The 13,972-nt window shown below is 33.5% G+C and overlaps 1 protein-coding gene and 1 long non-coding RNA gene across 3 annotated transcripts; both read right to left on the reverse strand.

Moving 5' to 3' along the window:
- Window positions 1-1,688: 1,688 nt before the first annotated feature.
- LOC136350898 (monocarboxylate transporter 14-like) lies at window positions 1,689-10,744 on the reverse strand. Of its 2 annotated transcripts, none has more exons than XM_066303051.1 (8): window positions 10,501-10,744; window positions 5,184-6,260; window positions 4,850-5,078; window positions 4,562-4,714; window positions 4,294-4,512; window positions 4,018-4,239; window positions 3,686-3,971; window positions 1,689-3,629 (listed from the first exon to the last, which is right to left on the reverse strand). In XM_066303051.1, exons 2-8 carry the CDS (start codon window positions 5,942-5,944, stop codon window positions 3,316-3,318), a joined length of 2,184 nt encoding a protein of 727 aa, XP_066159148.1. In that variant the 5' UTR covers window positions 5,945-6,260; window positions 10,501-10,744; the 3' UTR covers window positions 1,689-3,315. The 2 variants fall into 2 exon arrangements, with proteins under 2 accessions (XP_066159148.1, XP_066159149.1); XM_066303052.1 differs by lacking the exon at window positions 10,501-10,744 and adding an exon at window positions 8,265-8,383.
- Window positions 10,745-11,548: 804 nt separating this feature from the next.
- LOC136338818 (uncharacterized) lies at window positions 11,549-13,892 on the reverse strand. The gene is made up of 2 exons (XR_010732021.1): window positions 13,754-13,892; window positions 11,549-12,913 (listed from the first exon to the last, which is right to left on the reverse strand). It is a non-coding gene; the product is annotated as an uncharacterized lncRNA (long non-coding RNA).
- Window positions 13,893-13,972: the final 80 nt, after the last annotated feature.

Raw genomic sequence — 13,972 nt, forward strand, 5'->3', positions numbered from 1 at the left:
GTCTTGTATTTAGGAAACTCGCACCATTCATACTCTCCATATAAGAAAGTTACAAAAAGTAGGGCTATCCATTAATTATACAGGGTGTCCGAAACGGTGAGAGCTACGAGGTCGGTTAAATTAGAGAAAATGTGCCAAAATAGTATTGCTAAAACTTTTTTATTTTCTGAGATATTAGCCAAAATTTTAAAAATTCCAAAATTTAATTTTCATAATAAATCGAACAGTAAATATTAAAAAAAAGTTTTACACTTTTTGTGTTCTTGACGTGTGTAATTCTCTAAATTTTATTTCTTAAACAAAAATTATATTATTTTTTTCAATTTGTTGATCTGCAACAAATTCTTACTATGCGTTGGGATTCAGTGCTTTTTTACTTAGTGCCCGCTAAAGCTCTATGAATCTTTACACGTATTTACATGTTGACCCATTACTGTTTTACCGGTATTTTACCAGATTAGCTAAGTGTTCGACGGCCTTATAACAGTCAGAAGATCGAATATACACAGACGCATTACAAATTGCCAGTACAGTACTGGCAAAGATTGATTTTAAATTGTTACATTATAATAATAAGTACATTTTCAGTAACTTCGTCTGTATTGAAGTTTCAGCTATAACTATGATGTAATTGTAAAAATTTAACAGTTTTTGTTTTCTATAGTTCTTTGATACTCCCAACCATTGTGCCTGGCCTCTTCCCGTCAGGCCGCCTGAATGTAATAATGTTGTTACGTTTCATTGACTTCGGGTTTAATCTACAAGGTGTTTCAAAATAAGTATACCAACTGTTTACTGTTCGCCCTTTAGGCAAAATAAGAAAAAAACTTTATACAAAATACAAGTTATTGAAAAAAAAATTTTTTTTAGTGTTTTCTTAATAAATCCGTTTCGCATTGAATATTTTTACGGAAATTGGGGAGTATGAAATAAGTGTAGAGACATATCTTTTAAATAAAAAACAACGTTTCAAATTATACCAATGACGTTCCCAGTGATGTCACCCTGAACATTTCAAACTAAAAATATCATATGCCACTAGTTAAAAAAAATAAAGTATTTTTTAGATGGTACAGATTTCTGTAAAAGGGGGTCTCTTGAATATTTTGCATAATGTTAACTGTTTTCATGAAAAAAAACCATTTACTCCCTAATAATAAAACTACAAAACTAAATTAAATACTTTATATTACTTATAAAATAACAATAAAATTAGGTGTAAAAAATGCCCTTCATTTAAAAAAAATGTATCCCTCGGCCGTTTTTCGCATTTTATCATGCTGTGTTTTAAAAATTCCTAGTGTATTTTTTTATTGTGTTAAATGAATAAATTATGGGACTTCTAGTTGCAGATTGATGCGTTTTATTTTTTTTTCATAAAAATATTTAACGTTTTGAAAAATATTCAAATTTTTTTTTAACAGAAATATGAAGCATTCAGAAAATCGTTTTTGCTTTTTTTTTATCAGTGGCGTATCGTATTTTTCAATCAAAACGTTCAAGGTCAGATCAATGAGGATACCACTAATGAAGTGAAAAACATGTTATCTACTTAAAAGCTATAAGGACGTGTGTCTCTATTTTATCTTACATTGGCTAATTTAAAAAAAAATGCCGGAACGAACTTATTAGAAAAAAAAATTAATATTTTATCACTTTATGTTTCAGAGAGAAACCGAAAACGGACCGATATTTGTAGGAACTTTATTTCTCATTTTGATCACAAGAACTTACATTAAGCAATTGGCAGACTTATTCTTAGACACCTTGAATACACTAAACAAACAGGAGAAAATTATTTGCTATTATTTATTTTAAAACATAGATATTTATATCGACGAAACATTTTACTCAGATATAAATTTGTGTTTTCAACGGGCACGTCCAAAACTACTAAAATTTGCAGTAAAACACTACTAAAATAAAATACTACCAAATCATTATCTAAGATTAATGTGGGAACTTGCTTTCGCTTTAATTGTTAGGAATTAAATGTAGTGCACCTACTGTCTAAAGAATATTATTATACAGAATATTCGAAAATAACGTCGAGATATTTTTGGAGATAATTGTAGAAATTCAATTATAATATAAAAAAAGTTTTTATAAATATATCCCAAAAATTATTTAATAAAGGGGCTAGAACACCTTAAAGGTGAACCTCCAAATATGGTTTTTTCGTAATATTTTTAAATGGTTTACGTTAAAATTATGAAAGTCGGTATACTTTAATAAGCTGCAATGGGAACATTTTTTTTTGTGCTAACAATTGCGGATTTTAATCAAGGGCGTCACATATAGAAAACTCCTAGGAAAATGATGCCCTAATATTTTTACTTGTAATATTTCTTAATTTTTGATCTCAAATTACTAAATCGCAATAATTTTTACGTAAAAAAGTCATCTTATTTAATTTCATAGGGATAAATTATTTTTTACAAAAATTAGTTTTTATAAACCAATGCATGATTATATAGGTAGCGATGTGCATCTTAATAAATATTTCAGGAATCCTTGTAATAAAAAAGGTTTTTTTATTATTTAGCATTAACAAGGCTAATATTATTAAGGATTTGTCACTTATAAACTAGAAATGTTCAAAATGGTTTTATTCATTTCAGTGTATTCTCTAATTTTTTCCTTCATAGATTTTGATATTCCTATAATACTGCATTGATTTATAAAAACTGATTTTTTACAAAACAGTCTATCTTAACGAGATGAAGTAAGAGGACCTTTTATGCAAAAAACAAGTTGCAATTTAGTAATTTGACGTGAGAAATTAAAAAAAGTCGTAAACAAAAGTATTAAACGTTTCATGTACATTTGTATTTGACGCGCTTGACTAAAATTTGCAAAATTAACCCAAACAGTTTTCCCATTCCGACTAATTAAATTATACCGCATTTCATCATGCATGTGCAAACCGTTTTGAAAAATTTTCGAAAAACCCATCTTCAGAGTTCCAAATTTAAAGGATTCCAGCCCCTTTAAGAAGCAATTTTTGGGGTATGTTTTTAAGAGCTTCCTTTATTATTTTAATCTTTAGAATCACCATCTAGAATATTTCGATGTTAATTGCGGACACCCTGTATTATTATAATTATTAAAATCAAAAAGCTAGGGGAAACGAAGAAATAAAACGCACCAAGGAACGTGTAGTTCTTATTCTAATCTAGCACCTCAATATGTTCAAAAATTGTACAAAAAATACTATATAAATTAAGAATACTAAATTTTCAGTATCATTTTAAGTGAAAACTTCAAGTATCTTTCAACTTCAGAGCATTTTACTATATACTTGAAAAGTCAAGCTTAGGTATTTGCATTACCTGACTTAACTTTAATGACTAATTCCTCTTCAGCCTTCAAATCGTAATACGTGTGCACAGCTTTGCCCGTACAATAACAGATGAGTACGAAACCCAGAATCATAATTAACAAAAGCGCTGTTAAGGGTACAATTCTATTTTTGTCCCCTTCGACTTTCTTCTCTACGTCGCCCTTCCCTAGCAGTTTTCTGTTTTTAATGTACGGAATGAACCAAACAAAAATTCCGGACAGTACTATCCAAATGGAAGCTTGGTAAAATGTCTGCTCCCACGTTTTGGTAATATCAAAGAGTAACCCTATGACAAAACCAAAATATTAACGCATAAATTTAAATTACAGAAACTGAGCTTACCAGCATAGGGAGGACCGACAAGAGTACCAATTCCCTGGCATAAGAGCTGGAGACCATAAGCGATGGTGAACCTGTCGATGGGTACCAATTCCATGACAATTCCTGGGGTAAAAGCGAAATGACTGGACATTCCCAAGCCAAACAATGATGCGCATATTTGAAGCATCACCATATTTTTGATGAAATAAATTTGACCCGCTATGGACAATCCGCATATGATCAAGAATCCAGCATACGCTTTTGTGATATTCATCCAGGGTTGGTCTCCAGCCCATCCTAATATCAGCTAAGGAAGAATCGTTATGCTAGAAGGCAAAGAATTTTTTTCTTACCATTCCGATAGTATTGGAAATACCGATGTTGGAGATGGTGAAGGAGGATTCTTCGCTGTCGTAGCCATTTTTCTTCATCAGTACGTTAAGATAGAAATACGGAACTATGAACCAAGTGAAAAATATGATTGTCGACAAGGAGAGAAGCACGAAGTGAAGTTCTGTGAAGAGCGAGTAGTCAAACATGTCTTTTAGTAGGTCCATGATACCAGAATACCACTTCTATAACAATTAATTTAATTATCATACTAGAATTTATAAGTAAAAATCTTCTACCTCTTTATGGTCTTTCGGTATTTCCACCATAGATACTCGGTAGATGTTGGGACAGCTAGATGCTTTAAATCGGTATTTGTTGGTATTAAATGTTACTCCTCTCAATACTAAGGAGTGTTTGTCCAGCTTCAAGTTTTTGAAGTATTTCTCATGGGTGGAGTTCTTGCTGTGCAACATAGGTTCGTGTGCTGCAGCTTCATGACTTTTGGCCGAGGAATCCTTGAAGATAACTATATTAATGGGTTTTTCGTTGAATGAAAATTACTACCTGATGGACGGAAGGTAATCTGAGAATCTCTTTTTCATTAGCTATATCGGAGTTTGATTTGATGTTGGATAGTACCAAGCTGGGATAGTGGGCGAGGATAACGTTGGATACGTTTTTGTTATGGGTGAGAAGCTCTAACACTTCCACAGGCACCTGAAATGTTCATCTCAATTTTAAGTTCATAAAATTTGAAAAATTCGTTAATCTGGTAAAATCTCAAAATTTTGATGACCTATACACGAATACTTCCTTTTCAATTTGAATTCCAGTGTATGAAACTTATCTTACCTTCTCATGTTGTCTTATGAATGTGGGTAAATTGAGGGAGGACTGAAAATAGTTCCTTAATTTTTGTGTATCCTCATCATCACCTAAATTTGTCTCTAAATCCTTTAGGAGAACCTTAACATCCTGGTCGCTCGTAAGTAACGTCCTCAGTTCGTCAACATTTATAGGATTTCCTAGACTGGCTTTGCTCGACTTCTCGGACTTATTCAGTTTAGATTTCGAGTTTTGCCTGGAAAAATCCCAATATCCTTGACCAGTATTTATAGAATATTAAATATAATACATTAATAATATTTTCAACGGTTGTCAGGGAACGGAAAGAGAATATACCTACTTTTCTTGTTCAGTAATCCAGTCCGGATCCCTCATCAAGGCTCCACAAATACACATATTTAAGAAGAATCCCCCCAAAATTAGGGTGGTACCTCTCCACCCGAATTCCATAATGAGGTAAGTAGTAAAAGGTGAAAAAGCAAAAGTACCAATTCCAATCCCTGCGGAACTGATACCTACAGCCAGGGTCCTCTTTTTATCGAACCAGAATGCTACGCTCACTACCAATGTGACATAGATGAGACCCATTCCGAGACCCGCTATAACTCCAAAGGTTAAATACATCAGTCTTATCGAATAGCATTTGGAGCTTAAAATAAATCCTGAGGCTGAGATGACGGCGCCAACTATGGTCATGGATCTGCAGCCGAATTTGTCCACTAAGGCGCTCATTACAGGACCGGTTAGTAGTGGTACTGCCATGAATAAACTTCCAATCCAGGATGTAGCGCTGTTTGATGCTTCGAATTCCAGAAGAAATTGATCATAGAGCATTCCAAAAGAGAACGCGACTCCGTCTGCTATCATGCAAAGGAAGAAGGTGGCAACCACCACCACCCATCCCCAACCCCCATCTGGAATGTTGGGGTTTTCATCACAATCATTATCTGTAGACGTGGAAGATTTGGATTCTACGGGCTTCTTAATAGTTTCCAATGAAATAATCACACTCGATTTTATAGGTTTCGCTATTAGAGAGTCTAAAGATGGGGCTATTCTGGACATACGAGCCAACGGGGCTACATCGATGTTACTGGACATTCTCAGTACTAAGCGTAAAATTGTCAGCTTAGATCTTCTCTTCTTGTCGAAAGTAAAAATGCCTCAGATTCAATTAATAGGAATGTACAGGATGAAGTTCTTGCTAATGTTCATCCAGCGTTTGGACCAGCCCTGTAAACTTGATCTCGGGTCACGGCTAAGAGTTTTATTAGGAATGGAGCACAAGATTTCTTTTGCTTTTTGCCCTTTCATACGGACTGTCTGTTGGGACGATTTTAAGAAAATTTTCAGTGTTTTGCGACCGTTTAGGCTGTGTATCGGATGGGCAAGTGCATTGTCTGATAAGAGGATCAATCTGAAATTGAAATATAAAGTAAATCTCGAGTTTAAAGTCTTATCAAGTGGGTTTACTTAATTTTATGTGTATTTGGTTATAATGAGGGTTTTTTCATCAAATAATGCGGTACTAGTAATTTACTGTTAACTTAAGTCAAGGACAATCAAATTGCGATATTTATAGAATATTGCACAAATACAATAGTGTTATTCATGCATAGTTGCATTTAACATTTTTCAATTAAGTAAGAGTGACGCATACTCTGTTGGGAAGTAGTAGAACAACATTGTGTATGTGAATGTACTATGAGAATTAACGATTTAGAAGAACTGGGTAGAGCAAACAACGGCCGGCACTTTAAAATTTTTTGGCTGCCATTTATTAGTGTCTCTATGACGTCATTTTTCGTCCAGATTGGACATGTACCAGCGCGATCAGGGAACATAACATCTAACGGGTTGTAGTGACATCAACTTCTGATTTTGCTGCTAAGAGCCACTCTCAAAAACCAAAAAAAGCTAACTTTTTATTTTAAAACGAAAAGGTACCTATTGTAGTATATGAAATGAAATATAATTAAATAAGGGATACAACGGTATACTTAAAACTAAAATTGGATTTTCAATGTCCTTAAAAAATTAAAATATTAGATACAAAATAAAGTAACTCACTATTACATCAAACAAAATTAAAATTCCTACAACAAATGGTCAAACTGGGAACCAGTAACAATTTGGCAAAAACGCTATCGTTCCTCGAACTCTTTTATGTAATTATGCAGTGCTGCTTCTCTTGTTAATTCTAATTCTCTTTGAATTTTAAGACGAAAATCATCAAAATTTTGTGGTTTATTTTTTAAACGGAATCTTTTAAGCGACTCCATAAAAAAATCAAGGGACGCATGATCTGGAGATCGTGGCGGCCATTCTATCGCGCCTATCCATCTTTTAGGGATAAGTGATACATATATATATATATATATATATATATATATATATATATATGATGTGTAAAGTTGAATCACGCACTGAATTTTTTTTTAATTAAAATTATATCGCTTATCCATTTATTAAACAGATTTTGATACACTTGACTCAAGGATTTTTTGGTATTTTTCTCGTTTTTTATATCACCCCCTAAATATGCTATGCAGAGAGATTCTGTCACTTATGGGCCACCCTGTATTATAGATTATTTAGCACATTTAATATCAACATATTTGGAGAAAAACTAAATATAAACTGGTTTGAGATAACCGCGGAAGCTCCTGGAATTTTGCCGAATTTCTACATCAGCCTTAGAACAACACGCATTTGCGTTAATCTCCAATAAATTACAACATTTAAATTGTTGACTAAAAGGTAGAAGAAACATAGCTCAATAATTGCAACTATGTCTTTCTGAGCGTGCATTTAGAGACACCCCGTGCACAGATAATAAAGACGAACACCGTTAACAAAATAAGAAATAATTATTCTAGACAGTTACAATAGAGATTACATTGTAACACAAATCAATAGTAAACAATGAATATTAATGTTCTGTATTGAGATTTAAATTGTTCATATGTTACGTATTATGTAAACGTAACTTTGCCGTATCAGTGATGTTCACGTACACAGCACAATTTATCACTTCCGAAAAGAAATAGCTTAATATCCTTATAAGTACAATTCTTAGTTGTTACGTCCTACAGATTGATTACGTCGTAGTTTAGGTGTTGAAAAGTCGACATTTTGATAACTTTGCCATAAGGCTAATATTCAAGGAAACGAGAAAATAACGACGTAAATGGATGATTTCCTCGTTTTCAAGAAAGTTATCTTATTTAATCGCAGATCGAAGAGAGAACTTTGCACAACTTCTGTCGGCGAATATTTTCCATAGCATCTCACAACAATCCAAGCACTCCCAAAACAACATTATAAACAGTCGGCGTAATCGAAAATTAAATAACAAGACGGCACATAAACATTCATTAAATTGATTAAACCTGATCTACGTTAAACAGATCACACTTACATTTCAAACAATTATAATTGTTAATAAAATACACGTTCAACCAATTAAAATCCTTCACAGAAATAAATGATACGCACGCCTTATAGTCAGCTTACTAATGGACTAAATTAGGAACATTATATCAACGTGCTTATATATAAAATATTTGCCTATCAACCCTGTATATGCTGCCAGATGCTTGTTTGTAATATTTCTAACATAATTTACAACTGGGTTTAACTAACTATTGATAATACGGTTCGTGGATTTTTGTTGTCGTATAATACGACTATGGTAGGTATATCTTGGAAAACATAGATTATTGTTAATGGATGCTTCAGGACTTATGGATGTAAGCTGCAATTGATTAAAGATAATTATAAATCATATCAATTATCAAGTAAGTGGGTCCATTATTCCATTAGGAAAAGTAGAGGAATTGTGAATTTTTTAGAAACAGTCAAATTTCAATTTTCCTTGCTACTGATATTGATTTCAGTAAGGAACAAACAAATAGTATAAAGAAGGCATCAACCACAATCTAGTTTTCGAGGAACCAAGAAGACAGAAAAGAGCAAACTAGACAAGCGGTGGTGTCAGATAGGCAAAAAATCGGACAGGTCACAGCACAAAGTAAATCGAAAGTTGGAAAGTGATATCCAAAGTTTCAAAACGAGTGCGAGGTAAAATCAAAAATTACACAATAAGTGCCAAGGAAAATTGCCAATTGCAATATAAGCGCAAAGTAAAATGAAAAGTTGCACGACGAGCGCCAAGGTCTGCAAAGTTTAAAGTTCTAACTACCAAATGGAGAAAAAAATGGAAATCAAAGACGGATCAAAATTTGAAAAAAAAAACAGGTTTGGAGGAAAGAAAACGCAAGCGCTGACTTTAGACTGAAGCAAACAGCAGTTTTTCCAAATTTCCGGGGTTTGGAAAATGTATCGCTTTTTTCGCAACTACATGTGTGCAATACTCCTGCCTTTCATGCTGTAGTAATTTATCTCATAACAGAATACTTTGTACGGGTGCAATTTTCTAATAGCTCCGAATTCGCAATATTACGCCCAATGGGAAATTTAAATTTTCACTTATTTTTAATTAATTTTTTGGAAATATCTACAGCTTTGCGCAAACTTGAGGATTTTTAACGTCGCTAATATCATAGGTTTTACAGTCACAGTGGTATCTGGTGTTAAACTGGCTTAAATTTACAAAAACCAGCAACTAGTGTGCGTTTATTGCGGTATTCAAAGTTCGAAATTTTTTATACATTTCCGTTCATAAATAGAATTAATTTATAATGCCAATTATCATTATAAAAAATAACCTACTAACAACTGCGTACTCGTTTATATATCCAAACAATTACATACAAAGTGTAAAGCCATTTTACTGCACGCCCGAAAGAAATAGGAACCTAACATACTCTGCGAAAAATGTCACTTTAATACACGCTGAGCACATTTGTGCTTGCACTAATGAATGCCATCTCTAAATTCAGTCATTCTTATTAACATGTAGTTTAACTTCTAGTTGAGTCGGGTTAGATTCTGGCAAACAGACATGCAGCATGAAAGTAACATTTTGCCGTATATGCCGGTGGATAAAGTGAAGTTCATGTCATGGAGAACATTCAACTTTCCATACCGCTTTGTCACTGTCAATATATAGCAATAAACAAATTTTACACGAATACTCGCGGCAAATACTTTCAAAACGCAAATTAGTTTGGTAAAGTGATTTTCGCGCATGCGCTCACCGTCATATTACATCAGATGCCACCAGAACACACTACCGCTATATTATTTTATATACATATATATATATATTGCGTTATATGTATATGATTAGCTACACATTTTCATTCTGTGTCGGTCTATGTTCGTCCGAAAAAAAAGGATATGGCACTGGGGAAAACTGCACTTTCGCTAGGTTGTCCCAATGGGTTATTGGTGGAGTGGGGTCATTTTGGGCAATAATTCGAGCTTCGCACCTATTATTATTATTATTATTATACAGTATTCCTTTGTGATCATGATGAGCCAATATTTAAATTCAAGATATTCATGTAAATAACCAAAAGATGTCTCGCATTCGTGTTGTGTAATTTTAACTATTTGATGACTATTTCACTTTTATTGCGGCATAAAACATCTAGATGAAAATTTAAAAGCAATTTCAAGGGCATTAAATGACTCGATGTGAGTAGTGAAATAACTAATGTGTAATAGCCGCGGGAACACTTATGGCTTACCTTATTGAGAATTTCGTCGATCAAATAAAACTGGAACGCACTGGGTTTACGTTGTAGCCAGAATAAAACAATAGATTATTAATAGAAAACGTGAATGTTCCTGTTAACAGATAATTCGCTGAAGCAGCCACTAAAATATGAATTGCGTTGAGCCAGATCTGGTGCTTTTACCTTAGAACAGTGGGTCAGCATGCACAAAATCTATGGACAAATACTGTCGCTGCTTACTATATATCTACCTACTCCTCCGAGATTGGGAGATAAACTATAGTTAGTATCGAAAATCAGTTATGTAAAGGCAAATATTGGTTTAGCCGTAATTTACATAATGATAAACAGATATTAACAGAAACTGAATTTCGATTATGATATAGTATATTGTGTCTTAGACTTTTTATGTAGAGGGTCTATTCATAACTAGTCGCATAATGTACAAAAATTATTAAATTATTGCCATTAGATTTCTTGGATGCAAACTTCGAATACATCAGTAAATGAATGATATAATTGGCATTGAAGTTTTGCTCATTGTATGCCCTTGAATTAACGTCATCAATCATAGTTTTGACATCATGGTTTAGATTTTTCTATCATAATCCACCCCTGGATATCTTTTTTAAAATTCGATTTTAATTAAATCTACTTTAATCCCTCGGTGGAATTGGAGCATTGAATTAACTCATCAAAATTGTGGATAATCATCAGGGATTAAATACTATTAAGGTACTAAATATTCAACTGATTTTTTATAAAGCAAATCTATCATAACCATGTGAGTTATGGAACGGATGTGTTGATAATGAAATTGAGTATTTGTGTACATACAGGATGTTTTAACGAAGACTTCCTCCCACGATTAATTTAGATAATTGCAAAAATATCATAAAAAGCCAAGACACATTGATTCTGTTTTTCAGAGGGGTATATGATGACGAGGATTTTAAATCTATTGAAATAACCCACTTTGTGGAGCTGCAATAAGCTTTGGAATGTCGGATGGGACCATGGATCGAGTGACTTCCCATTTTAAAAGAAATAAAAGTCACTGTAACATGACACCAATTTTTTTAATATATATTTGACCACCAATTCTGAGGAAAATAACGACAAAGTATCTATCCAAACACTTAGATAAAATTATGTACTAGAATGTTTAAAATGATTTCCTCCCATCTCTATGCACTAAAATTAAAGTTGCTCCATATTTCATCGAACATTTCCGAGAACTTCAGTGATGATTAGACGACGCTCTTCAACCATCCGTCTTCTTATTTGTTCCAGGGAATCTAGTGGGGTTAGATAAATATTTCATTTTAAACGGTAAAAAAAATCGAAGGGTGTTAAATCTAGGATCTTGGGTGGTCACTCAATGGATCTTCGACGACTTATCCAGTGACTGGAGAAATTTTCTTCCGTAACTCGACATAATGGTGCTGTAAAATGCGGCGGTGTCCCATTTTGTTGAAACTATTTTTCGTTTTCAAAAAAGTTTCCATAATTTTCGATGGTCTCCACAATAAAAAATTTAACCTAAAGTTCCTTTGACATTGAGTTCCTTTGGAGCCTCCATTAGACGAAAAAAAATTAAAATTATTGATAATTTCAATCAATACATACCCTTCAGAAGGAAATGAAAGCATACATTTCAACAAACAATTAATTTAATAAGTAGTCAATGTGGCCACCCCGTTCTCGAGTACAGAGATTCACGCGTCGAAGAAAATTAAATTTTGATCTTCCCAACATCATTGGATCATTGCGCATTCCATCAGCTGCTTGCAAAATTCTATTTCTTAGTTGGTCTTCATTTTGAATAGGAACAGCATATATACGAGATTTTAGCGTACTCCAAATGGAAAAGTCGCAAGAGTTAGATCTGGAGATCTAGGTGGCCATTGAAGAGGGGCATCATTTTCTCCATTAATTTTTGTTCGTCTAATGGAGGCTCCAAGTCAAAATTCAATAAGAGATAAAAAAGTCGCGTAACTGACCGGGAATTTCATAAAAAAAAACAACCGTTTGTATGAACGAATAAAAAAGTTCTGGTGTATTTAACATTCGACCTTGTAGCAGTTGACCACTACCCCTAGTGGTTTTACCATAATGAGCCCCGTCGAATGTGCCGCGAGAAGCAGAAAGATTATACACCAAATTTCGTAGCAATCCATCCAGCCGTTTTCGACTTATCTGCAAAACTTTAAAAAAAATAGAGAGACTTTATGAGCTTGTATCTCCAGAAGGAGACAATTTCGTATATAAGTATATCACCATGGATCGATATATTTTTGACCAAGGAATATCTGGTTAAGCGTTGACTCCCTCATTCTGGGACACCCTGTATATTCAGTGATAGAGGCAAGTCGAATCGTATATATGAACATCAACCCAAATCGGTTTTAGAGCCAAAGATACACTGAAAAAATTTTATTTGCAAACTTATATTATTATATAGCTAGACATTAAACCAATGTAGCTTGTTCAAAATTATACAGGGTGTCCTCGAATTGCGTGGCCAAAATGATACCGCAGATTATTTAAGTAAAAATAAGTCAATTTAACTAAATTTTCCTCAGTCCAAAAGTTGATAATCACGGAGTTGCAGGGTGTTAAAGTTGAGAAAGTGAGTCGCATTTTCTTTAATATCTTTCGATTTCTTTGAGCTAATTTCGTGTCTGAGGGTGTTTTAGAATGCGAAATTAAAATTTATCTAACATTTAGTTGTATTTTCTAGAGGGCACCATAATAACATACACTATGGCACCAAAAAGTTACAAAGGTTTAAATGTGTCCTAATGGTCGCTTGTGGTGCCCTTTAGAAAATACAACTAAATGTTAAATAAATTTTAATTTCGCATTGTAAAACGCCCTCACATACGAAATTTCGTGAAATTAGCTCAAAGGAATCGAAAGATATTAAAGAAAATGCTACTTACTTTTTCAACTTTAACACCCTGCAACTCCGTGATTATCAACTTTTGGACTGCGGCAAATTTAGTTAAATCGAAGTATTTTTACTTAAATAATCTGAGGGTATCATTTTGGCCACGCAATTCGAGGACGCCCTGTATATGTTTTTAACACCAATTCGTGACGTTTAAAGTATACCAATGTATATTCCACTTTTTACACGTCATTTCTTTAAATCATTAAACACTCACTTGAACATACTTAAACTCATTATTCAAGTTTTTCGTTTTAGAGGTTATTTTTAATTTTTTATTATCTACTACCACCTACCTGCTTACCAACCTACCTTCTTAATGTATATTGTCCTTGGTTTCTGGTCGAACGATTCGCGCTTGGGAGTACTTTCATAGCAGACGTGCATATAATATTACCGGTATCGATTCTTTCATCAGTTACATCGAAATATGCCATCAAAATTAGGTTTAGAGCTGAAGTGAGTCCAGTGACCTCAATTAACCCTTTTTGAGTAAAGAATTTACGGTTTTGTGCGAGACTTACATAAGTA

This window comes from Euwallacea fornicatus, chromosome 4 (assembly GCF_040115645.1).
Source record: "Euwallacea fornicatus isolate EFF26 chromosome 4, ASM4011564v1, whole genome shotgun sequence".
In the NCBI taxonomy this organism is placed as follows: Eukaryota; Metazoa; Arthropoda; class Insecta; order Coleoptera; family Curculionidae; genus Euwallacea; species Euwallacea fornicatus.

Coding starts and splice junctions, on each gene's coding strand:
- LOC136350898 (XM_066303051.1), bottom strand. CDS start 5,944: ATGTCCAGTAACATCGATGTAGCCCCGTTGGCTCGTATGTCCAGAATA. Junction 4,240..4,293: donor TACCGAAAGACCATAAAGAG/GTAGAAGATTTT, acceptor TAATTGTTATAG/AAGTGGTATTCTGGTATCAT. Junction 3,630..3,685: donor TGTCGGTCCTCCCTATGCTG/GTAAGCTCAGTT, acceptor GTTTTGTCATAG/GGTTACTCTTTGATATTACC.